At 39.1% G+C, this 27,432-nt stretch overlaps 1 protein-coding gene across 10 annotated transcripts in view; it reads left to right on the top strand.

Annotated features, from left to right (window-relative positions):
- Positions 1–318: 318 nt before the first annotated feature.
- The window catches only part of ANAPC10 (anaphase promoting complex subunit 10), a 32,720-nt gene continuing 5,606 nt past the window's right edge, over positions 319–27,432 (top strand). Inside the window, exons 1-5 of one of the 10 annotated variants that reach the window (XM_039710698.1) lie at positions 1,014–1,235; positions 3,190–3,301; positions 6,606–6,722; positions 7,999–8,089; positions 8,906–9,026. In XM_039710698.1, the coding sequence (XP_039566632.1) occupies positions 6,608–6,722; positions 7,999–8,089; positions 8,906–9,026 (327 nt within the window). In that variant the 5' untranslated portion in view covers positions 1,014–1,235; positions 3,190–3,301; positions 6,606–6,607. Of the gene's footprint in view, positions 460–493; positions 1,236–3,189; positions 3,302–6,605; positions 6,723–7,998; positions 8,090–8,905; positions 9,027–27,432 lie in introns of those variants that run through there. The other 9 variants (XM_039710699.1, XM_039710701.1, XM_039710697.1 and 6 more) reach the window with 9 other exon arrangements.

Consider the following 27,432-nt stretch of genomic DNA (forward strand, 5'->3'; position numbering starts at 1 on the left):
CGCAACGTGCTCGCGCCGCCGGCGCCACCCGGCCAAGATGGCCGTCGGGCCCGGGGGGGCGGGGCCTGGCGCGCGCCACGGAGAGGAGGGGAAGGGAGGGAGGGCGGCCCTCGCCAGGGACAGCAGGGAAGGGGAGGAGAGGGAAGGAAGGGCGGCCCTCCTCACCATGGAGACCTAGAGCGCGGCCGGGCGCAGGGAGCGCTAACTCCCGCGGCGGGTCGGGGCGCCCTGCGAGCGGCGGCCCCGCTCCGAGGGGAGCTCCCGGGCGCGTTCCCAGGACAGGAGGGTCTGGCTGGCCTCTGTCTCTGTGGGGTACGTGGTGACGGCAGCAGCAACAGATAGACCGGGTGCTTCCCTTCTCAAGGAAAGGCGTTCCCATTCCCTTTCTCGACCGCGGTTTCGGCATTAGGAACGGAGCTCCAATATCGGATACGCCCGGGAATTGATACAATGCGAAAGGTACCACGATGGAATGGTCTTGCTAGCCTTTACCTGCCCTGGGCAGCGTGTCTTCTGCACCTGGACCACTACGTGCTTCATTCCCGTCGGGAAGAACTGTCATTCTCCTTCGGGAGCCCATCACCTCACTAAGGATACCACCCCCAATAATGATCGTGCCCACGGACTGCTCCCGCACAGGGGGTGCCACGACCCCAGGTCTTGCTGGCCTCTACCTGCCCCGGGCAGCGCGTCATCTGCACCTGAAACACTGGGACTACGCGCTTGGCTTCCCGTGGGGAAGCATTTCCAGGAGCCCCCGGGGGAACTCGGGCCCCATGCCCGGCACCGAGCGCGCCCCGGGCTCGCTCCCGCCGGCCCCGCCCCGCCCGTGGCGCCGCGTGAGGGGCGGCCCCGGCGCCCGAGGGGCAGCGGGCGGCGCGGCGCGTGCGCACTGCGGCCCCTCCGCTGCGGCGGCGGCGGCCGTGGCTGCTCCCGGCGGGATCAGGTGGGAAAGGTGGGAGCTGCGGCTCTGCCGGCGCCGTGAGGGGAGGAGAAAGAGGAAGGTCCAGGCCGGGCAGGAGCTCGGCTGGCTGGGGCGGCGTGTGGGGCTGCCCGGCCGGGTGCCTCCCGCCGTGCGTGCGGGGCTCTCGCGTCGCCCCCGCGGCCGCAGAGCGGAGCCGGGCTGGGCATCCGGCGGGGCCCGTGCCGTGAGTAGGTGCTGCTGCTTTATTTCCGATACTAAAGCGGTGTGTGGGCCTGGGGGGCCGCGGCCGCAATATAATGCTGTAAACCTGGTTAGTTTTCGTTATATTTATTTATAATTGTTGCAGTTATAACTAATATAATTAATGTTGATTGAAAGCCCCACAAACAAGTCGTGGTGGGATGGCTACCGGTTGGTTTTTCAAAGCGGCTTCATCCTCTGGTTGCTCTTGGTTTTCACGACGGTTTCCACCTAATATTTACACTTTACACTCCTTGTAAAGATGTGCTCGCCTCCTTTAAGGAACAGCTTGTAGCCTTCCCAGGTAACTTTGCAAAGTCTGGGCTTTCACAAAAATATATTTTAAAAAATATTTTTAGATTGATTACAAGTATATGTATAAAACTGCTAATATAATTCTTTTGATTACTTTTAATGAAATTATTTTTGACAATAAAAGTCTATTAATTTTAACTAACGGGCTTAAAGCTGTTCACTGGAGGCAGGGTAAAAATAATAATTTTATTAAAGTTGGATTGAGAGAATAATCTGAGGGATCAAGTGTACAGGTGAGCTGGTTAAAATAGAGTGCTGCTGAACACTTACTATCTTTATTAAATATTAATTAAACATTAGTAATTTTAATATTTAATGTTTACTCTTCCATCTAATTTAAAAAAACAGGAAGCATAGTGAGAGGCTGGTGTTCAGATATATCTTGAGATCTTTAAGGGCCTTAGAAGAGCAAGGGTCCAGCCAAAGAAAATGAGAGCAGGGACAAGAGCTTGTAGATGAGTAGTAAAATGAGTAATGCAGTTAAGAAAATCAGGGAATCTTAGGTATGAAATTCCCTTCTGTTAAGAACAAGAAAAACAGTCTTATGGATGTTGTAAAAATGCTGAAGTAGTCAGTTCAGCCTTTGTTCTGGAAAGACTGTAGTCAGATATTTGCTCAAACTGAATAAAATTGTATGATGGGAATGCAATCAGAGTATTACTTCTTAAAAGAAGAGAGAAAAGCCAGATGATCTCTGATCTCCTGAATGATTCTGAGGAGGTGGTTGGGAAGGGAATTTGTCAGTAAGTAGAGGACAATTAAAATCAGTGTGCACGCAGGAAATATTCTATTGTGGCTCGTTGAGAGCAGTCTGGATTAAACTTTTTTTCAGTAGGCAATGCACTTAATAAGGGGGGAATATGAGGAGTCTGCCTTGAGTTTTACAGGATTTCTGCCATTGTTCAAGCTACTGAAGTGTGCTTTAAAAATAATTATTTTTAAAGATCTTTTTTTAAGAGCTTTTGAATCTGACTTGTAAATGACTCACTTTTAACAGTGGTGTCATGAAATTGCTCCTGGAGAGTTCAGTTTTGAGTGAATTTTTACTGTTCCCTGGAATGTGGAATACAAAGTTGAAAGGATTGCAAGCACTGTACAGCTAAGGGCTGGAATTAAAAACCAGCTTGAGAAGCTTGGTAGCAGGTTGGAAAAATCAGTGTAACTAAGCTCAGTTCACAGGAACTGAGGGAGGAAGAGAACACAGGAATAAAAAAAATCAAAGGTGTGGTTAGTGGAAAGGGTGTCAGTGAACAGCAAACAGTATCCCAAAAAACACTGGGCATTTATACTGCATTTCAGCACTGTATGCACAGTAAAACCAATACTAATTGAGAATTATGTTGTTTTAAGTACCCAGGTGTTGCTTTGTCACATTAACAAGTGTGAGTAAATATAACGACAAGGGAAGTGATTACTCTGATGAAAAATGGCCTTAGCTAAAATGGTCTGGTTATTTTTTTTAAACAACAGTGCTGGATATCTAGACTCTGCAGGAATATTAGGTTTATTAAACTTTGTGAGGGGAGCTTGAAAGACATAGACACTAGAAAAGAAAAAACTAAGAGCAAATTTGATGAGTGCCTTCACATCAATAGCAGGGTTGCTGTGTAAAGGCCAGTGGTTAACAAGTCTTTGAGTTCTCTGTAGATCAAGAGATGCTTGTTTTTAGGTGGTGTTACTTGATTTGGACGCTAAAGGAAAATCTTTAGCTTTTAGGTTGATGAAACCTGAAGCTGGGTGTCCACAAATCTCTTGCTGGAGAAGTAAATGCCTGGACAGACATCTCTCAGGCACAGTCAGGTCTCTCAAGGGCCCTTACAGGTGTGTATTTGAATAGCTCTGTGCATACAACGTGGTGGAATTGCAAGTTTTAATAGGGGAAAACTGCTTTGGAATCTGCAAGTTTCCTTGAGCCTGGATTTTTATGGAGCTTTAGTAGGAAGGGCCCATGATGTATCCTTTAGTGTCTCGTGTTGGGTGTGTTGTGTGCTTGCACAAGGGTTTGCTTCCTGGTGTGCAGCTTTTAAAGGTGTCTCCTGCTGGTACAACCTGGCTGCTTTGGTTGGACAGTCTGCCTTCCCCAACCATTTAAATCCATTTCACTCTCTTCATAAACTGTGCTTGCTAAAACATCTTCAGTTGGCTGCTACAGGGCTGGAATGTTTTCTGGAAAAGAGAGAACTTCCGTGAGAAAGATAAAGGATAAAGAGTTCAAGGAGGGGGGAAAAGCTGCTGCTTTGTCTTGACCAAAGGATGTGCAAACCACAGAGGGGAAAATGGCAAAATGAAGGTGTGCTTGATCATGTAATGAAGACGTTCATATATTCATGCTGTTAACAAGGAAACAGCAGCCTGTTAATGATCTTTGGAATAACTGAATTGAAAAATCAGATATTTCCAGACAATGCTTCTGGAATTAACTTTTCCATTTTTCAGCACATGTCAAGGAGAAGGCCTTCTTAAAAATTTTTGTTTTTACATAGCCCAAAAGAGCAAAGAAAAATTTTATTAGGTGACTTAAATTCCTTTTAGAGCTAAGTATTGATGTCTCATTTAAAATGAGGTACTTTTACTTCTGCTAGTAAAATGTCTGGAAGTGTTACTTGAGTGAGCTGGCCTGTTGCTACAACATTTTTCCTCAGTACTTCTATCAGCTTTCAGGTTTTAAGGTTCTGAGAGTATTGGGGGCTTCAGCAAAGCTATCCAGAATGTATTGTTCTTGAGCAGGCCTTCTGTCATGAAAATCTGACTCATTTAGTTCAACCATTGCAAATTTTCAGTCTTTCTCATAACTAGTACACAATATGTGGCTGATTTATTTGTCAGGAGTGGTTTGGAGTTGAAATTCTGGGGTTTGAGAATCTTTTCCTGTTAGATAAAAAGAAATAAGCTCAGTTTAAAACAGTAGGGAACTTGGATGGTGTTTCTTGCTGTGTATTTCAGACCCCCAAAATGTAGTGCCTCCAACTTTGGAGAACCAGTGCAATACAAGTCTTGCATTATTAAGTTATTTAGAACTTTGCTCTGTGTGCTGAAGCTTATAAGAAAGCTCAACATCATTATCTTAATGTATTCTGCATACTTTGAAAATTCTAGTAATGTTTTTCTAAAAGCATATATAATCAAGTTTGTGATGTAATCTGACTGAGCAATGCAATTTCTGTGGTTTACCTTGTTTTGGTTGGTTTTGATGGGATGTTTGCATAGTCCTTGTGTCTTAAGGATGGGATTTGGAGTTTTTCATTCATTTTCTCTTGAAGTCAAAAGAGTGTCAAGACTTGCTGGTGATAATATTCAAAAGGTGTTTTCTGTGATGTTTTTGAGATGTGATCAGTTGAATTACAGGTGAACAAATAGCTTTACTTTGTGAGGTTGAAATTTCTATATATATTTTTAGAGGTCAGAGGAACAGTATTTTTGGTGTCTCTGTAAATGTGAGAATTAAAATGAATGCAACTCAACCTCTCTTAGTTCACTGTGACAAAAGTAAAAAAAAACTGCCCAGAGCTTGGATTAGAAGGTCATTTGAGCTTTAAAATTCACAAGTCTGGGATAATAGTCTCCCCAATGCTTAACAAACATAGTTTGAATTTTGGTGCAGCATGGGGAGCGGACAGGTGATTTTTGAAGGTCCCTTCCACCACTCAAACCATTTTGTGATGCTGTGAAAAATGTTTGTTTTTCAAGTAGCTGTGCAGTAAATGTTTTGTAATTTTTTTCCAAGGTTTTTTTATTTAGATAACATTAGCATTAATATGTCTGTGAATATATATACAACATCTGTAGGCTTAGCTGTGTAGTGTCCAGCTGTCTCTTCTGAGAGAGTTGTCTTTGAACAAGGATTTTGTCTGAAGCCTTTTGTGACACTCGCTGTTGTCAGTATTTAGTTTTTTCTACACATGGAGTTATTTCTTCAGATTTTGTTTATGGTAGTTAGGACTGGAGTTTTGTATATGAGAAAGCAGGTAAAAGATCTCTGTCAAGTCTTACGTTTGCAAAATTGAAAGAAAATATTCAAGGGCCAATAGAAAGTGTTCATTGCACTAGAGAAGTCAGATTTCCTGTGGGACTTTGTAGCTGCAGAGTCACTAGTACATGGAAAATGTTGTCTCTGACTGGTGTCAGTTCTGTAGTGGGTAAGGCATGGATCTTGTGGGTCCCAGCCTAACTCAGTCCCTTATTTGCTGTCTGGGAGAGGCACTGGAAGAGTTTTTCTGAAATTAGCAGAGCATGATGTGATGTCACGCATGTAAGCAAGGATAGGAGGTCAGCTTTAATTCTCTGGCTTTTTAGTGCTCTATGTTTAATTTTAAGCTTTAATGTCGTTCTTTTGGTGGAACTTAGGTTTCTTTGGAATTTTTAAAAAAATATTTTAAGCTACTTCCTAGGAAATAGTCAAGTGCTCTGTACTTTACAAAACGCGGCTTAATTAAGTTGTCGTATGTGTGGTGATAGTCTGGGTGTTGAGGCTGAGTGTGATTACTTGAACAATGCAAGTCACAAGTTAATGACTCCAGATGAAGTTGTAAAGGTCAGGAAATGGTCTGTGAATAAATGTGGCTATAACTAATTGCTACAAATTATACAATTTGTTTAAACTCCCATTTCCTGTTTTAGGGGAGAAGTATCTCTTGCTCTAGTTTCTGGATTTGTAGATTAAGAGAACTTTTAAATGTATCTGTGGGAGAGAATGATGTCGTACTGCTAGCCTTTAAATTAACATTTTCAATCTTACTTTTTTAAAAAACAGAACTGTAATAACCAAATTCTGAAATCCTGACTAACTCTATATGCATAAATTAGAACAATGCAAGTATATCTTATGAATGTTGCAAGCATGTATTGAGTTCTTAAGGACACAAAATATACACATATGTGGAACCCCTTACATATACTGCACATATATATTCTATATATTTATACATACTACTTTATATATATATTAATAAAATATTCTACAGACGTGCAAAAATGCATGTGTGTGTATGTATAAACCACAGATTCTGCAGCCTGGTATAAAAGTGTGAGGCCAAAGAATTAAACTGACTATGTGAACAAACAAAGTCCTTTAATTTTCCCGTCAAGCTAGAAATATGTCAACTAACTACTTGTTTTCTCTCACTAGAAATGACAACCCCCAACAAGACCCCACCTGGTGCTGATCCAAAGCAGTTAGAGAGGACTGGAACTGTTAGAGAAATAGGCTCACAAGCAGTTTGGTCTCTTTCATCCTGTAAGCCAGGTAAATCACAACAATGATGTAAAAAGTTGAATGCACATTTATGTTTTGGGAGGAAGACATCCACAGCAGTAAAACTGCTGTAGTGTAGGCTGTAGTTACTGCAAATAATGTTTGACTTCTCTATATGTGATACAATATGAAAGTTATAACTGTATCAGAAATCCTTCTATGAGGAACTATCTGATATGAACTAAACAGAACTCTTACATATTTTATTTTTTTTATTATTTACATGATGAGCAAACTAAGCCATGTGAGCAGAATCACACCCAGCACAGTGAAATAGTTTCTGTGCTTTGGCCTTTTGTCTGGGTGTCTTCCTTTTAGCTAAGGATGACCGTGCAGCTGAGTGACCTAAATGTTCTGCCTGAGCTTTGAAACTTTTGAAACTGTGGGCTCAGCTGTTACAGGGTGGCCCTAAAACCCTGCAAGTAAAATGAACCTGTGGTTGTCAGGGGCAGTTAGTGATGTCTGCTCAAAATATCTGAAAATATGTATTCTTTCCCTTTGGGGTGGTTGAATTGCTGTTTCAGAAATATCTGTTGGGAATTGATCAATTGTCTTGCTGCAGCCTAGGGTTAGTGATCCCTTTATGTATTGTGCTCAGGCTGAATGACTTTGGTCTGAAATCCTGGAGTATGGGAGAAAAAATGTCTCGTGGTTTTGTTGCTGAAACAGGCTGAAGAAATTTTTTCATCGCAGATTAAACTTCAGCTGCTATTGGAAATGCAACTAGTATGAACAATCAATAAAAGGATATGATTAATAAAAGGATAATGAGGGAATAGAAAATACAAAGCTGGAGTTGCTTCTTCAAATGTGATAGCATTAACCTTTAGGAATACTGGTTTTTCCATCTATTGCCTGTTCTAGCTAGTACTTGAAAAAGCAAAAATATTTCAGGACATGACTTGAAAAGAAAATGTTACATTTGGCTAAAAATTTATAATGAATGGTCTCTGCTAATGATTTTTTTAAAAATTCAGCAGTTAAGTTACAGAAGACATGGAAAAGTGTAACTGTTAATTACTACTCTGGCAACCAATATGAATTATTACTTAACCACTTGAAATTCCCCACAGACCTCAACAGTATTGAACTTCTGCAGATTCCCCTATTTCAGTTTCATGTCAGAAAAGCATATGTGCACCTTGGATATCTAGAACTATTTCCTAGTATATTATGACTTGAGAGACATTAATTTGTAACAGTTGAAGAGCTACAATTGCATCACAGAAATGGGATGTTCAAGGTTATAACATTTTCTTTTTCTTAGGGTTTGGAGTGGATCAGTTACGAGATGATAATCTAGAAACTTACTGGCAGTCAGATGGATCACAGCCTCATTTGGTGAACATCCAATTTAGGTATTAAAATATACTCCCTGTGGGTTAGGGTGCTTTGTACTGTTCAATAAGGTAGGAATTCTTGAAGTGCAAGAACTAACCCTGGGTAACAGGGTTAGTTTTGTTATCCAGCTGGTAATATGATAATGAATATATCATTTCAAAAAATGAGATTTTCAAATGTTATGATCACCTAGTTCTGTTATCCAGCTGGTAAGAAGTCATATAGCATTTAAAAAAATGAGATTTTCAAATGTTATGATCACTAAATGTCTAAATAAGCAACGAAAATGAATGGTTAATGGCATGTCAGTTGTGACAGCATCACATTTACTCATGTGACTTATGTCCTGATTTTGTATCTTTGAGTGTCATTTGGAGGGTAGATGACTCCTATGTAACCTAACAAATGAGTTTGAGAAACCTTTTTTATTCCTTCCTGTGTAGGATGCTTTCAGAACTTTTTCTTTAACCAAACTTGAGATGTTTGTCCCCGTTTTTTATTTACTTTTTGGAGAAGGCCTTGGTCTAATAAGGGAACCCATATTTGAAAAGCCTAACTTAAGCTTCATTATGTACAAGTGCTTATTTGGAATCTGTTTCTTGGTATACTCACATTTCTGAAGGCAGGCAGAGGATAATGTTGAAAATCAATTGTGTGCATAATGTAATGTGGAAAATCACCTAGTTCTTCAACAGCAAGTTTCTTATGAATCACTAGGCACACTTATATTCATTTTCAGAACATTTAAATCCTTAGTTATTGCAAACTAGCAACAAACTCATTCCGAATATTTTTCTTTATGATGCTCACATAGCTTGTGTTGCTTCTTGCAGAAGAAAAACAACAGTGAAGACCTTATGTATTTATGCAGACTACAAATCTGATGAAAGTTACACTCCAAGCAAGATCTCCGTCAGAGTAGGAAATAATTTTCATAATCTCCAGGAAATCCGGGTAGGTCAATGATGCTTTGCATTCTATCTTAAAACAGTTCTCTCTTGTTAAAACATCTGATGTAATGAAGTGGTTTTTGGAGGTAAAATATGGCATTATGCTTGAAGGGGGAAAACCGCTGGGTTTATTTTGATGTTTGCTTTTTAGTTTTTATCTTGTAAATTTAGTAGATTGCTTTCTGTTATTTTTTATAAGACTTTTTACCAAACATCGTTATAATTGAATATGTTCATAAATTAAGTTTTACTTTTGAGTATTGTTTCTAATATTTTTCTTTTTAATACTCAACAGTCACTGAGATGCAAAATTTTTGGATGTGATGTGGTTTTTTAACAATACGAAGCAAAATCCAAATTTCAGCTCTTCAGATTGGCATGAGATTTTGAATGAGACAGAGTTGTAGTATTTTGTTAGTGTTTTATTTATAAAAAGATCAAATCCAGTATTATTTTTCTGGTGATGCTTCTAGTCAGAACTGTGATAAGATTTTAATTGCTTTAGGTGCTTAGTTTTGCTTACCTTTTGGTTAACAGTAAAAGCAGGTTTGAAATAATCCACGATCTTGGTAGACATCCACCTTGGAAAGTAATCGGGTTCCTTATAAGCAGGTATCTTTGCTCATTCTGAGTCAGGGTAGCCTCATGTTTCAAATTCCTCTTCTCTGGAGCTCAGCAGTTACTGGCTGGTATTTTGGGAAGGTTTGACTTACCAGCCTTATATGGCAGGTGTTACAATAACAGGATTGGGATGATGAGAAAAGGGTGGTGCTAAATGGAGGCTTGAATTTTTACTTCTGGGATTTTTTTTTCACTTTGGATTGTTGGGACTGAAAACCAAAATCCAAAGAAGAAGTTGTAAGCTGTAGATACTATGGGAGTAAAAAATTATTTATGGTGTTCTCTCAAGTTTTGACTTACACTTTTATCCTAAATCTTGAATGGAAAGCTCTTGATGTGATTTCTTTTTCTTTAATTAATTAAATATTCTTTTGGAAGAAATAAATCATCATGTTATTTTGACTTTCATCAGGTGTAAATTCTTTCCATCTTCCTAATTGTATGTAGCCATTTGGGAGCTGCACATATCTGAGGAAGGGCAGCTGGATCCTTCCACCTGTTACACTGTGGGTCAGTTTTCCAAGTATCCACTAGATGTCATTGTTGTCCTTAATGATCACTTTGATTTTTGCACTTTTATCTGCCCTTTCAATAACTAAATGATTATTCCACTTTTTGTAGTCATGCTTAGTACAGTACTGTACATCTTGCTGCCTAACTTAAGTTTTCATACAGTGGTAAACTCCTGCTCTTGAGGGTATGTGTGTGATTAATGTATTAAAAATCTATAAAGCAATAAGATGTATAACAAGTGTACTAGTTTCCTCCAGTGTCTCAGGCAATATTTCTTTAGCTCTTTTCTTGCCAAACACGGGATTCTATGCATAATGTATGTAGTTAAAAATGGTGCTTCTATGTGAAACAAGTTACTAGCATTTTTATGGTATATGAATGTGACTGTGATATGATGCATGACAGAGTAATTCTTATGCATACCACATGCTCTTGTGCTTTTTTTACTTCCAAACTGAGGAGGAAATATGGTCACACTTCTTATTAATGAGATACAATATTCTGATGCTGTAAAATGCTTGTGACTGTCATCACCATGATGTTACAAGTTGCTATCAATTTTCATATTTTCTAAACTGCTTGATACTGTTTCTTGAATTTTCCGTCAGTCTTGAAACTTTCTTCAGCTTCTCTGACACATGGGGAGGTTATTAAAGCAGTGTGAACTGTTATGAGCTCTTTACAGAAATCTGCTTAATTATACAGTGATTCTGTTGGCTTCAGTACTGATTAACTGGGTGGAAAATCAGGCTAAAGCATTTTATATTTTTCCATGGATGCTTGCCCACCTCATAGTGTGTAATGAATGTGTTTTCTTTCCTAATGGTCTAATTTTCAACACAATGCAATATGCTGTTGTGCTAAACTTTGTCACAAATATAAGATCAGCTTTAGTTTGTACGTAGGCATATCTTGTATGGAACCTAAAATGAATTTATTTTCAGAATAAAAGATTTCTTCCCCCTCATTTGTACCCCATTGTAAGGGTGAGAACAGCCCTTGCAATCTGGCAGAATTATTCCCTTGCTCACTGCAGTTAAGGTGTGTGCCCTCAGCCTTCTCCTATGGCACTTAAGTGCCATTGTATCACAGCTTGGAGAGCAAATATTTTCTCATTTGCAGCCATGGAGTTTTCCCACATGATGGTACAAACAGTCTGGATGGACAAGATAGTCTGTATAGGCATTTTTGGAACAGCATCCAGACTCCTCAGGATGTAATAACTTAAATCATATCCTCAGGATATGATTTAAGTTATTACACTTTTTCATGATAGGAAAATAGTCACTGCAAAGGATATGAGTGAAATGCTGTCTGTGAGAGATCTCTGGTCTTGTCAGGTGATGCTCACCTGTTTATTGAACATTGAACATTACAGCAATTCATTTTGCTGTAAGGAGATTGTTTTGATGCTCAGTGCAGGTGGTATTTCAGGGTATAGTCTCAATCCATATATAATACATATACACACACCTTGTAGTTAGCAGTGTTTTCTGCTGTCAGCCTATAAAGTAGGATCTTTACATAGACTCAGGTGAAAGCCCTTTAATTTTAATACATCTTTGTTGGCAGGAGTATGAGGCCTTTTAGGGGTTTTTTTAGGAGTTTGTTTGCTTTTCCCTTGGGCTGCTGTCTGGTTTGTTTTCAGTTTCTCTTCTATCCCTTTTGGCCTTGCCTGGTGTTTTGTAACCAGGTGCAAGCACAGCAGCCTCCCTGGTGGCATGGGGCTGTGGCTGAGCACCACGGACAGGGCTCCTTCTTTCCTGTTTGAAGAGATTATGCACTAGAGAGGGCAATTACCAACTGGAGGAATGCCCAAGCTGGGAGGCTTTTCCAAGAGGTATTAAGGAAGTGACCCCACTGTAATGCCTTTACTCCTCTGGTGCCAGTGACTGTAGTGAAGAGGTTGGACTTAGCCAGACATTTTCTGAAACCCAGCAGTGAGCAATCTTCACCTGTTTTCTGTACCTGGAGTAGACTTACATCCCAAGGAGCAAGGACGTGCTGGCTCACCATAGGGCTGTTGAGAGGTAATCAACCAAGAAAATGTATTCTTGTGAGTCTCTAATCGAACATCTCTAAGGTGCATTTTAAACTGCTTTCCTCTGAACGTGGAGTACTGAGTTGTTACTCCTTTAGATTCCTGACTAAGCTTCAGGTACTTTGGCTAGAAACCATTCCTCTGTGTTCCATTCAAGAAAAAAGGCATTTCTGACCTCTAATTATTCCTTGAGCTCAGAAATTAAAAATAGTCAGTCTGCTTTCTGCAAACTGCTCTTGATGCTAAGAAAAGACTGAGTAAACTTTAGTTTTATAGAATTTCAGTCTTTCCTGTCTGTCTCTAGGATGTTCTGTAAACACAATCATCACACCAGTTGTTCATTTTGATTGTTATCTTGCTGTTAATGATGGCTGAGTATGGATTTGTTTCATCAGGATGCACACAGATGCACTGCTCCGTACATCTGAAGTTTACTGGTGGTGGAAATCTGCAAAGCAGGGGAGTAGAATGCTCCACTGGTATTGGTTACTTATTAAGCCTTGTCATGGGTAGGAATCAAATTTCATAAAAAAGGTTATTTCCATTTGTACTCTGTACAAATTTCCACCTTCCAGCAGAGGATATTTTGTGAATCCCCAGCTGAGATGTTCATATGAACTCGTCTTTACAAAAAGAAGGCAAATTAAATGATGTAACATCACTGTTCCTTGCCAATATCATCATCACTGTAGGTGATATGACCTTTTCATCGTGCATGTGTTTATGGAAATAACTAATAGATGCTTCAAGCTGTGGAAATTATGAAAAGGATTACAATTTTCTTGCCCTTTGATACTGTAGAATGGTAAGACATCAGAGCAGAGCGTACTGTGCAGTCATGAGAAGTGCAGGTATTGAAATAGCCTTTTATGCATACGAGGTGTGTGTATACAAACAGGGAGGCCTACATTAGAGCTAGTAGAACACTGGGCAGTTATTTTGGCCCACACACTATAAAATTGTTGAGCATTTTTGTCTTGTTATGAAGTAATATTTTAAGAGAAATAAGCATCTCTTCTGTAGAGGAAAACTAAACATGGTTTTTATGCTGTGGTACATGTTGCATACAAAAGATATTTTTTCTTTTGTGTCTGAGCATTCAGAAACAAATCTATGAAGGAACCTTTTCGTGCCCCAGAAGGGCTGAATTAGGCAAGGGTACCTTAAAGAGGCCCTGTATTTTTAATTCTGTCAGTCTGACTTTACTCTCTGAAGCAGAGGAAAAGCCATGTGAAACAATGTGGCAACTGCTCTATGGAAGGCAGCAAGTTGATGAAGTACAGAGCTTTCCTCAAGGGAACTCAAGTACAGAGAGCCTAGGAACTGATGGAAGCACTGAGTGTTACATATGTGTGAAAACCTCTCTTGCACTTACAACCTTTTTCACAATTATTCATTTAAATTCCACTATAGAAAAGAAATTGGAAAATCAACACCCTCACAGTAAAGAATTTCTTGCTAATGTCTAATCTAAACCTTAGTTTTAGACCATTCCCCCTTATCCTATCATTACATGCTCTTGTAAAATGTCTCTATTCCTCTTTTTTTGTAGGCTCCCTTAGGTACTGGAAGGCCACAATTAGGTCACACCACCACTTTCTCTTCCTGTAGCAAGTGTTTGATTGCCTCGTTTCATCTCTTTTCTGTGCATGAAGTTCTCTTAGGAGGATTTACAAAGATTTCCCCCAAATCTTTGTTTTTAAATATTTTACTTCTGTAAAAATCTTTCTGGTACTATTGGCTTAAAAATTCAGATTTTTAAAGCTGTGTGTTATCAGTGCAGGTAAACTGTCCTTCAGCATGATGGGGGAGTTTTTAATTGGCTGTAATGCAAGTTTTCACTATTGTATTCTAATTGCAATACTTTAAATAAATTGTCTGGTGGACGTGAGCAGGTTGTACATAGTGCTCTGTGTGTGAGGCGAAGGAGCCAGATGCTTAAACTTTTTTATATTGAAAACCAACTGCAAATTTTGGTGAACATTTTCTCTAGCACTCTTTTGAATTATGTAGTATAATACTACTTTAGAACAGTAGTATTGTATTATTGTAGAACAGTAATTGTATTATTTAGGGGAAAAACTGCTGATTTTCCTTGATAATTTCTTCCCTTCTCTATATACCTGAAAGATTTATGCAGGGAAGTCTTTGATAATGGAGATCAGTGTACCAATAGGCCAACCCTTTTACCATTCCTAATTAGTATAAATGAAGGATCTCTTTTTCACAAGAAGATACTGTTACAAAGGGAGTACCTGTATGGTGAAGGGAACACATGTATATGTTAATAAAAGTTCTGTGAGAGTAGGGTCTGTCATTTTTCCTCTTTGCACATTTTTCCAGTGGCATGGCCATGCTGCTCATGTACAAAAGTTCTAGCTGGAGCTGTGGAATAGTCTTCTTTTTTTTTTCCTAATTTTATTTTTAACTCTGCCAACTTCTGCAGCTGATTTACGCACGCACACATACACATGCACAAATTGTGCTTCTGGCTTTTGTGAAAACACTTTTAGTAGCCTTTAGCACTTAGTGCTACATATAGCTTGTTTCTTTTAAACCATGGCTTTTTCTTTTTAATGCCTGGATACAGCAGGGCTGCTGATCTTTCTTCCTTTGATAGCATTACCAAATTTTTAGAGCTCTTAGAGTGATCAGTCAAATTTCTGTGTCCTTTAGCTTCTAGGAATTGGTCCAAATATGTATATTGATGATATGTAGATATGATCATAGATCATATCTATTTAAAACAGTAGCCTCCATGCCCTTCACTGCCTGAAATTTCCAAGTTGTAATCAAACTTATGTGCTATCAGGCTGAGGGAAGAAAAGCATGTTTTTCTTTTACATGCTCAAAATGTAGTGAAAATCCCAGTGGACAGTCGTGTTTACAAGGGTAACTGTCTGCATTCAATTGTGGGTTATAAAAGTGCTTGCTTGAATAAATACACAGAGCTATCAGACAGAACAACCAATAGTTCGTTGGACTAATTGACCTTGTCAGTAGAATAGAAACACTTGCAAATAAAATTCCCATTGCCAGCAAAGTTGCAACTGAAAACCCCTGAAGAAACTGTGTATGTCCTCTAACTATCTTGGAATGCAATGATTCAGGCAGCAGACATGTGCAGCGGGAGGGGGCAGGAGGGGGGAATCATTAACCAAGAAAGTTGTACATACCAGCAGTTTTCAGTAGGCTCCTTTTGCAGCGTGAGGCTGTATGCATTCCTCAAGTCATTAAGTAGCTCACTTTCCATATTCAGAGTTATGCTTTCTACCAGTTGTTACTACTTTTACCATCCCTTGGGTCCCCCTGTATGATTTGTTTTGCTGGTCTGCTTTTATTATAATGCAGCCTTTTCAGAAAAGGCAAAGGTGTTTGGCTGGTAACTACAGCATGTTGTAATGAGGGTGGAGTGTGTTTGTCATTCTGCAGCAATGGTTGACTTCCATGAATGCCAGTGTCTATAACCACACAGGCTGTGGCAGTTTATCTTTTTGAATATATTTGGATTGCATAACAGTGGAAAAGAATGGCAGTAAATATTAGAATATCTGATCTTCCAATAAAAAGCATGATGGAACCATTTTTTTACTTTACTCGGTGATGAGTCATGTATCTTCCCATTAAAAAAAGGAAAATATTTCACTCCAGAAATAAGTCTTCACAAGTGAATTAGTCATATATCAGACATTTCCTTCTAAAAGTTTGGATAATGTCACACAGGTGGAAGTAGTATTAAAAAAAAAACCCAACAGTGAAAGACACAACAGGCTTCACTGTGTACTGTAAAAACATGATTTTATTTTGGTTAGAAAACAAAACAGGAAAAATGGTATTTGGAAAATAAAGTCTGAAAAATGGTCTAGTTAGCTGCTAAATAAACTTCAGAGATGAAGGTTTAAAAAAACCCACCAAGATTTGTAAAAGGAGGCGGGGGGGAATAGTGTATTTCACCTTAAGTAAGGGACAATGTGTAATAAGGGATTTTGTGGTTTTACAGCTCGGTGCATGTGTTTGAAAGCTGTTCTCTCAGCAACGTGGGTGGCAGGTTATGCTACCATATAATGTATTGTAGTTGGCTCTCCACACTTGTCAGGGTTAGCGTTCAACCATTCGGAAAATTTTCCCATTGTTCTATCATGTGAACCAAGGCTAGTGTTGAATTCCCAATAACCTTCTGCAGGAAAAAGAGGTTTAATTAGAAAGTTTGAAATTTGATTACTTTTGTTATTGTCTTAATGCACTTCTCTCTAATTTAGGTGCTTATCTGCAAATGCAATCATTTTTTGCTCAGGAAGATGAAAAACAAACTTAACTCTGTACTGCAGTTGCTTCCACAATTTAAAAAGAAAACTTGTATACTCAATTCTGTCTTTCTTCAGCATTAACACTCTATTTCCATCTTAAACATGTTTGCTTTAGATGGATCATAGCTTTTGGCAGCTACTGCATTTTTAGCAAATAATACTGTTTCTAGTAAGAGTTGCAAAAAAAAAACTTTGTGTGAGGTCCTTGTAAACTGAACCTTGGGAACGTTATGTTATTTCTGTATTTTCCCTTCTTTTGTGCTTCTTCTCTATTTGTGTCATGGTTATAAATTACATCGTTTGAACTAGAGAATTAAAAACATTTCATTTTGTGATTCCTGTAATTTTAAAAAAATAGAATGTTTGTTTTATGTGTATTTTTTAAAATTTTTACCTGTTATTTCAGAGGCTGGCACGCAGAGAAACAAGCAGTTATGGTATTGAAATTCCATTGTGCCAGCACCTCCAGGGTATAATCCAAAAAAACCAGAAAAATCGCCTGCTGGGTTGTGTGCAGTAAGCTTCTGTGAACATCAGTGTCTGCTGTTCACACATCATTTTTTACTGGAAGTTCCTGTTGGAATAAAGGTTCTGTGTTTGGAGAGTGCACTGGGATACTTGTTGGTCAATGGTTTTGCAAAGTTTGTAGGGATTTCTAATTACAGTTTACCAGTGTAGGCTCACTAGATACTTCTTGCAGATAATCATTAATGTTTCAGAAGTAAGAGAAGCAAGTAGGGATTTAGCAACATAAAAACTGTACCAAGAAAGATCTGGGTGCTCTTCTCTTCGTTTAAGCATTCTCTCTGAGACTGAACATGGGAGTGAGGAATAAGGTAGGTGGATGGAGGGGGAGATGACAGCATGACAGAAGACACATACTTGCTATCCCTACTTCAGTATTTAACCCCTTCCCTTCCTCCTCATTTTTTGATGCAAGTGTGGTGTCTAGTTAACATTTTAAAACATCCAAGTGCCTCCAGCATTACAGCTTATGGTGGGTGTCAGTGTGATGCTCATCTACAACATCTTCATGATGCTCAGTCAGGTGAACCTCCTCAGCTGATCAGAATTAATTTGAACTGTGGTTTACAAAACATGTGATAGTGTGCACTGCAAACTGGAGCATGTAGCAACATCTACTTTATCTCGTGTTTGATCTCTGCACTTGGGCAGAAGGATGGAGACCCTGCTAGGCAAACTGTTTAATGCAGCTTTTTACTTGGGTGCTTGAAGGAGTTCCTGGTCACATAGGGTTTCAAGGTTTGAACTAGGGAAAAGGAAGATTTTTGTTGGCTGGCTGTATCATTTATTGGCTTTTGGGGAAGTGGACTCTAGACATCTGACCTTGCAGTTACTTAGCAGAGCAAGGAGGTGGGTACCATTGAAGAAACTGTGTGAAACAAGGGATGCTTCTTTGATCTCAAGAAGGCAGCATGTTAGGAAGGAGATCTTGAAAAAGTGCAGTGGAACTGTATTTGGAAGGGGAATTATATTTTTGTGTAGTAAAGGGCCCTGCATACTGCATTTGAATTGTCAGATAAAGAACTGTTTCTGGATCTCATTTTTCTTCTTCTACCCTACCACATTCTATAGACATGCTCTTTCCCATTCTATAAGTTCCCTAGGCCTGAGTAATCCAAAATTATCTCCTCTGGTTTTGGATTCCAAATATGAAAACATTGTGGGAGTCACACCACCATCTTTTGCTTAAAGGATGTAAAAAACATCCTTAAAGTTGTGTCAAAGCTGACAGTAAGATGCTGCTCAGTCACTCCTGCTTTCCTTGTTCTGGAGAAGTTGCTCACCATTGGGAAGCTTCTTGCCTTTAAGCAATTTTTACTACACTGTGAAATAAGATTGGGAGGATAAAGTCAGTGAATTATAAACAATCATCTTTGATTTATCCGATTGTCTTCATGGATTTAACTGTGGAGAGTAATCCTTGGAGGGAGCACTAGATCTTTTCAAACCTTAAGTGCTAAATACATGCAGTAAGGTCAAATCCAAGACTGATTCTGATCCCTCTGAGTGCTGCTACTAATATAGTATTAAAATCCTCCAAATAGTAAAGCCAGCAGTCAACATTTCATTTGGTTTAAGCATAAGAAAAGATATGAAAGGAATGGGAATTTTCTTGGATACCTAAGAAAGTTTTTTGCTGTCATCTCAACTGGTGCTGGTCAGCTGGCACAGCACACCTCATTTTCTGTTTCACTTGAGCAACTTGTAGGCACCAGCAGCTGGAAACCTCCTGTGAATGTGTTCACCACCCTTTGCCAAACCAGCAGTTTGGCAGCTGGGTGGAGGGAGGAAGTGGCTCCAATTTAGAAGAAATCAGGAGCCAGTTTGCCCACCACTTATTATTCTCTGTATGTGTGGCTTCCATGTTATAATACCTTTATTTGCATCTGTACCAATGCAGTCACACTTGGCTATATCTAGTGCATACTGCCTTGTGGCAACGTTATCAGGTATTGCTATTAATTAGGATTAAAAAAACCCCAAAACAAATCCATTAAATGCACTGGATGTGCCATGCTTTGTCAGGTCAGCACTAAAAAGAAGCAACCAAAAATTTCCATCAATTCAGGTAGAAATAAAGGAACAAGGGTATTCTGAGTAGGTATATGGGGAGATTTTATTATTACTATCAGCCTTTTTTTTTTCCTTTCATTCTGAAGCCTAACATTCTAGTGGAAAGCTGAGATTATTCAGTGTCACTAGGAAAGTAATTCTGAAAAGAATTCTGTTGATGTGGTAAATTAAAGCAATCTTCAATGTTCAGAAGAAAATGCTACCTGGCAGGTGGTAGAGATCTAGAACAAATCCAGGGTTCTGGACTGTAAGACTCAGCTGCTTCAGAGCTGCCACCATGGCAGTTCTTTCCAGAGGGAGGTCTTGCTCCTGGGGTTACTGCGATGTTATTTTGGTGAGGGATCACATGTCTGTGTGTAGCTTTGATGAGAACACTGCTACAAAGGGTCTACATTCAGTTCTTTGCTAAGTTTTATTGGGTGGGAAGGGATTGAATGTGGTGCTATCCTGTTCCTTATCTCAAGTAGTGCATGGAAATATTTCTATAGATATGAAGTATAAATTTATTTCTTTCTGAGGGCTGTTCTCTGTCTTCATCTGTCATAAGATAACCGAGATCATGCGTTTGAATCGGAAAAACCTTTCCCAGGCTTTTTCCATTTTCCGTGCGAACACACAGGAGAGGGTGGAGTGAGAATAATAATGTATCATATGTGTCTGGCTTGAGGGCCTGTGCTCTCTAGCTGCCTTCATCCAGTTCCTAAAGTGGGTTTATCTAACAGTCCTATTTTATTTCAGAATGAATTCTGGAGTGTTTTATGTCTCATGTCAAAGGAATGTTATCAAATACAGTTTTTATTGAAGCTTTTTATGAATGCTGTTTTCAGTCACAGTTTAGAGTGAATCATGTAGCATAGCCCCTAATACATCTTTTAAAATTATTATCTCTGTATTTGTCAAAGATCAAATTCAGCTGTGAGTATGAAGGATATTTTGGATTATTTCTACTAGCAAATGCAGAAAGCTCTGATTTGTTTCTCTTAGTTGAGATTAATCTGTTACTTAGTAAAATGATGTTGCTGTGCATCAGTTTTACCTTAGTAAGGTAAAAATCAAATCATGTTTTATTTTTTCATTGTTTCAAAAAAGTTGCAATTCAGTATTAGAAGAAACGATGTAGTAAAATTTTGAAGTAGGCTTCCCTCTGCTTGACCAGGTCTCTGTTGTGATTATGATAGTCACCATTTGAAATAGAGGTTTTCATAAATCAGCTTTTGGTAAATCTGGCTCTGCTGGGGTAGGAACTTCTATTGTGGAATTACTGGGCTTTCTTCTATTTCTTTATACTGTCATGAGGAGTTAAAAGATTTACTTGCATAGCAGAAATAAATTAAGCAGAGGGGCATATGTAGCCACAGTAGATGTACAGCAAGTCACATAGATTTGCAATCCAATTCCATCTGCTTGTTGTTGACTGCACTTTGCTAAGCAGTAAGATGACACCCCACAGTAGCTCTAGAGGACATAGCAGGCCTGCTGGTAAACAAGTTTTTAATTAACTCATTCTCATGCTTTGTTTTCCACTGCCCCCTCGTTTTTCAGGAGCCTACTTAGGATGTAATTTTATTTTGATTCTTACACAAGTGATGGTGAAGGGCTCATTTTCTTGGCCTGTAGGATGTAGCACTAAGCCTAATCCAGATGCTGTTTGTAGCAGAAATGCTGTTGCAGCAAGGGACAGTTCATAGCACCACTGAATACCTTTTTAAATTGTATATTTTTTGAGTGAGTGGTGACTTGAGGGACCTTTGACTCCCAGAAAAAAGTCAAGAAACAAAATTCATGTAGATGGAAAGAAGCAGAGTCTCAAGTCTGACCTCCACATAAAACAAGAGATAAAAGCCTTGTGGGTTTTCTTTGGACATGCCTTCTTATTGATTTGTAAGAAAACACAAGCAAAAATAAAAGCTCTACTGCATTTGTTCCAGTACATTAAAGAAATTCTGTTTAGATGTAAAATTAAATGCTTCCATTGGGCAACAGTTCTGATTCCAGCTTTGCAAATTTATGGAAGTGTATTCTGGCTCACATAAAACTATCCAGCTGAACCTCTGACAGATATATTTCTTCTCTTTTAAAGTTCATTTGTATGAAAATATATCTCCAGTGAGACATGTTTATGAATTTGGGATCTTTCTGAGATGAGACTCTGCATTGCATTTTAAATTTGCACAAAATAGTTTTCACAACAGTCTTTTGGATTTGTTTCCAATGAGTAAATATTCCTCAAGCTGAGCATTACGCTCTGGATCCTGTGAAATGCTACTCTGCATTTGCTTATTGTGTGCTACAATACACTTGAGTAATCTTGAGGTTTTATCAGGTTTTACCCCACTTTGCATTTACTGGGTATCCACGGACTCCTTATCCAGACACAGAAATGTTTGCATACTGTACTTCTGCAGGATTTGTGGACTATTTACGGAGATTTTAAATTCCTTGATTTTTGGGAGAGGTAACCCTCTGTAATTCTCAGAAACAAGCCACTCCTTTGAACCCAGGAGAAATGCTTTCTCTTAATCCCAGTGGTTTTTGTGTCTTAAATCAACAACTTGTCCTCTTGCTGGTAAAGAATGAGTAGGGTTTTTTTAATTTGGTAGCACTCAGGTATAATTTGTTCCAGTCTTTTCCTGACAAATGAAGTTGCTCAGAGCAACAGAGCCATGCAGTTTTATGGGCCTGTCTTCTAGAAGAAGATCAGAAATCTAGCTCAATGTGTAGTAATAGCCCTTCTCAGTGAGGGGAATGAGGTGTTTTTTTGTTTCTGATGTACTTTCTTCCCCTCACCTATAAAGAGTGCTTGAGAGCTAGCAGCTGGCTGCTACTACTATGGACTTTCTTTGAATATCTTGATATTCCCATTTTTTTACATTTGTTCATTTCCCATATTAATTTTCTGCATTCTCTGGGAAGCAAAGTGCATGGCATGAAATGTGGTCACTAGGTTATTGCCGCTAAGTTATTTGAGATGGTTTGATAGAGAATTAACTCAGTGTGGCCAGTTTTCAGGGACCTAAATCTTTAATATTCCTTGCACGTTTTTTTTTTTTTTCAAATACTTGCTTTGTATAATTTAACTGTAGCTATGTCTAGACATATTTCCTGGATATGGCTAAACAATTTTCAAGGTAAATTATGACCTGAGGTTTTTTTTGCACTTTCACACAAACATAGTATCATTCCATTATGTATGTAGGAGAAATGGGAACTGCAGACATCTGCAATACAGTTTTCATTGAATTTGCAAACTTCTGCCCCTTTGTAAAATTAGTTATTTCCCAGAAATGTTTTCCAGCCTTAACTTCCATTTTCAAACAATTTGTGCAGTGCACCCATAGTATACATTTATATTGTCCCTGCTTGTACCCAGCAGTTATAGTTTGAAAAAAATTCATAGGACTTCTGCCTTTATGCTTTGCTATCTTCTAGGTTTTAATGTGTTCACTTTATTTGCCTTAAGGTCCTCTTGTGTAAGGCCATTGTTCAGAGCATTTGTTTCTTGCTCATAGAAAATTCTGTCTATACTCCTTTTCTTGGAAGATTCTGTGGTGTTAACCATAGAATCATTTAAGTTGGAAAAGACCTCTAAGATCATCAAGTTCAGCCTGTTCTGTTGCCTTTCATAAAAGGCAGCTGCTTTGTCCCATTCTTCAGTCAGCAGTTCCATTTGTAATTGAAATTCACCTGAGCTTCAGAATGGTTTTTTAAATATACGTTCAGACTTTGAGTAAAATGTTCCACTACCCCAGTTCAATCTGTTTCTGGTCCCTTTGTGTAGCAGTCTCTTCTTTCATTGCTGGTTTCTCCTGCCTCTCTTCAGTAGATGAAAGCAGCCTGACTCACCTGGAAGTTGTAGGAGGTGATGTCTTTACTTTGGGTAGGTGCTGCTCTGTAGGGAGGGACTAAGATTTTGCTATCTGAGTACAGGGAAATCTTAGGGCTTTTCAGTGTTTGGGGGGTGAGAATTCAAATTTATGACTAAGATAAAAACTTAAAAGTATTAGCAATGTATTGTCTAAGGTGATTTTTAAGAACTATCATATATGTGATACATATATGTATCACATATGATACATTTAAGAACTGTGTGCCCTGTTTCTGTTGTTATGAAAACCTTAGTCCACATACTTAACCAGATAGGGTTTTTTTGATACTTTTGTCACTATTTTGTGTTATGACTAAAAACTTCTGAATGCAGACAGTACTATTTGTTTGAGTAAACATGGGAAGTTGTAGTGGCTTTTGTTATGTTTGACAGTTGTTTTTTTTCCCCAAGCTTCTGATCAGGTAAAAGTTACTGAGTTCAAAAGCACGTTGGTCATCATCTGCCAGATTCCTACTCAGACATATCCCTACACAGTTACCTTGTACACATGGGAACTTCTCCTTAGTTACTTACTTGTCTGTAAAATGAAGAAATACTGCAGTGAGATAAACTTCGATTTAAAGTGCTTCCCTGAAAGCATAAAACATTTGTTTTCACTAAAGAAGATTTGCAATTCTTTGTAGATTTGCAATATGCAGCATTGGCTATTTATTTTATAGTAATTTTGTGGTTGGTTTTTGGTTTTTTAAATGTACTATTTCTTTTCTCACATCTGCATCTATAATACTCTTCAGCTACTGATAATTTGAGTTGTAAAGTACCCTGATTTAAAAAAATATTTTAAAAGTCCCTTATGCTTCTTTCAAAATGCTAGAATTTTGAAAAGACATGCAGCAAGCTATGGATTTTCTGCCATTAATTTTTAAGTCCAGAGTGTCCAAATGCAGTCTGTTCCAGTATGTCTGCAACTAAAACTTTACCCAACCTAGGTACCAGAAACAGACAAACAGAGGCAGAAAGCTTGTTTTGGGCAGCATTACCCGTTTTTTGATACTGTCAGCCAAGAATCTTTTTGTAGGTTTTTCATCTTCAGTGTACTGTCTGCCAAGCTCAGGGGAAGTAACAGGTCCACACTGGAGTCACGTTCCTGTAGGTGTGAAGGATTTCCCCTGATACCAGGAATCTTCTCAGAGTTGCAGTGCCCTTGCAAAGGTGTGGCATTCCTGTGGATTGTGACAGCTGTGCAGGGAGATTAGGTCCCTGCAGGAGAGCAGTACTCTACTGTGTTAGCAGGGAGACCCCAATGTCGAAGGGAAGAATGATGAGGAGGATTACACTGATATCAGAAGGCTAATTAGTTACTTTATTATACTATATTATTCTATACTATATTACACCACATCTAAACTGAAAGTGCACAAGCACCCAACTGCTGACAAAATCTTGTGACTGTCTGCTGACCAACAGTCTGGATATGTGCTTGGCCCTGATAGGCCAAGGAAACAAAACACAATCACTCTGGGTAAACAATCTCCATATTGCATTCTACTTTGGCACAACACAGGAGCAGCAAATGAGATAAGAATTGTTTTTTCTTTCTCTGAGGTTCCTCGCTGCAATTCCCAGAAAATATCCTTGGGAAGTTGTGCCTTGCTTTTCTCTGTGAAGAGAAATGTGACCACAATACTGCACTTAGGATGTATTTGCCTTCCCTTCCTCCACTTTTAATTGCTTCTTAAATGAGTTATGATACCCATTTTTCTTTAAATCAGTGATCCAAAATTTCACAGCTGTTATGGCTGATTTCAATCAGAGACAGTATTCCTTCTGGAGGAGCAGATTCCTGTTAAGATGGAATCTCTTTTAGCTGACACCTAAACTAAACTTAGACAGCTTCCTGCTGTGGGTAGAAGATTTGCTTTGGAGTTTTAGGCCTTAATTCCATACTTGCACATATGAAACACCATTCTAGACTGCATTGTCATTCTGTATTTGCTGGTTGGATCATTCTGCTTTTTAAAGGGACCGGGAGAAGGTTCTTTATTTTTCCTGAAGTTCTAGTGGATGACTGCCACTTAAAGCATACGCTGCATAGCAATCCGTCTCTAACAAGTTTTAATTTATGGATATGTCCAGCACAAAGTGTTATGTGAGAGTTCAAATGACCTCACTTAACAATAGGACTTCAGAAATGTGAGACTGAAAAGCAAACTGTCCAAGACTATTCAACATTTTTGTCCTTCTCTGAAGCAATATATACCTGTTGAAGTATGTATTTTTGTAATGAATGTTGAGCTCCTGTCTCTTGTTCTTCACAGAACATACTGAAAAAAAAGTGCATATGACACAGCAAATGGGAGAACAGTGTTTCTTTCAGAGAGACTTTCCTGGTAAACAGTCTGTGACAAATTCCTGATGGTTTATGCAGGCAAATTTTCTAGAATGAAGAGCTGTTTTCAGCTATGTTCTAGAGAATGAGGTATTCAAAGACTGTTGTCAATTTTTTTTTCCTTCCTTTTGCTTTTTTTTCCTGCCCCCCGGAGTTAAGCAGGCAATATTTTCTGAAATTGCAATTGGGTCAGGCAGTTGTGGCTCACAGTTTCACAGAGGTTGAGCATTTGGCAGGCTATTGATTTGTCTGTCAGGCTGGATGTACCTGACTATGCAAGTGCTGTGAGCAGATGCAGAGGTGGGAATGTGATGGGCAGGGTGGTGGCTGTTTAAGTACCACGGACAGGGGTCCATCCATACGGGTCCAGACCCTCCATGACTTCATCTGGCAGGAGTTTTATATGTGGGCAGTTCAGCACAGACTTGACCCTTTTGCAGGAATCATTGTGTGGGATTCTTCGTCACTTGGTGCTTTTGAAAGAGCTGCTTTCCTGTGAATCCATGTCCTAAAGCTCTTGGTATTCCACAGTGTGTGCCCCTGTACCCCATTTCCCCCACTTGACAGTGTGCTCTTACTCACCAAAGGCTCTCACTCATCATGTCTAAGACTTAATTGTTGTCCTCTTATGTGTTCTTCATCTGACTTCAGCAGAATTCAAAGACAGCCTATGAGAGTGTTCACAAAGCTGACTTTTCCTGTTAACCATTCCATGGATTAAATCTCAGCTCTTTCTAACTTTATTCCTGTTGTAATATTGAAATTCTGCCTGCATCAGCTGTGTGCATCTTAGAAGATACTGTGTTGATTTCTCAGCAGAACCAAATAAAAGTGTTCTTTTTTAACTGTATGGGGAAATGATAATCAGGACACCCACTTCTAAAGAATATCAAGATGGACCAGTCACTGATACCATTTCATGAGTTTGCTGGTGAGTCATTCTGCCAAATGAAGTTTAGGTTGCATCATACATGGCTCAATTGGCATCATCTGCTCCCTTCGGAAAGCAGCAATGGGACACAACCCACTGATATTGTCCAACATATTTGTGCTGCTCAAGTAATCCAAACAGGAAATTTAGAAAGGCATTATAACACTCTGTATTTGAGCATCCTTGACCCATCAAGGATTTGCTTTCCTAGATGTACTTTTCATCCTTTTCCACATATTCTTTTTAGCTTGATTTGAATGTTTAGTTGTCTTTCTTTTAATTGCATACAACTTTCTAACACCTGGGCATTGATTACTTTTTAGTGTTTTAAACTGGAGCAAAATAGTCTCAAGGAGGTTCTATGAAACTTCTTGCAAGGATCTTTTGGATCTCTTTTCAACCTTCCCAGTCTACCCAAAGGTCATTTCTTTCATTTTATTTTAATAAAGAGCTTATAGGGTACTAAAATATAGGAACTTCTAGTGTTTGCAGGTTTCACTCTCTAATACAGCTTATTCTGCAACTGATCTCCTGTGTACCCAAATCCACAGCTGGCTATTCCTGAGGGGATGGACTGTGCTCCTTTAGACTCTTCAGGAACTGCTGTTTAAAAGAATGGAAAACTTCTCTTGCCTAATGGACTGAAATGAGATTTCTTGACCGTTTAAGGAGGTGGCTGATTAAGACCACAGAGGCACCTCCTTAGGTGGTCGTTGCTTCATCCGAGCACACAAGTGTGCTGTTCACAGTGGGTCCTTTGAGCCTGTTGCTGTGTTCCCTGTTAGGTTGCTAATGTGGTGTCCCTCCTTTGGCTCACTTGGAACTCACCAAGTTTCTTTTGGACATGCTTCATTTTTTCTGCTGGAACTGGTGCATCACTGCTATTAACTGGTTCTCTTCCTTCCTAAGTGAAGTGATGGCTGAAGCCCAAGCTCTGCTACTTCGTGTGTTGACAGTTCCAATACTTGGAATTATGCAGAGGCACACAGATTCTCAGTCCTGGTAACTAAATGGTAGGACATGGCCGTCATGGAAACAGGATTTTGGAAGTTAAGCCAGCCTTCTTTCTCCTTGCCAGTTGTTGTGAAAACATATTTGGATAGCTGCAAAAAACAATGGCTAAACAGGAAAAATCCTTTTCCTACATGGGAAAGTTTGTGTACTGATAAATATTTAATATTTGA

Source organism: Passer montanus, unplaced genomic scaffold, assembly GCF_014805655.1.
Source record: "Passer montanus isolate IOZ18808 unplaced genomic scaffold, ASM1480565v1 scaffold23, whole genome shotgun sequence".
NCBI classification, from domain to species: Eukaryota; Metazoa; Chordata; class Aves; order Passeriformes; family Passeridae; genus Passer; species Passer montanus.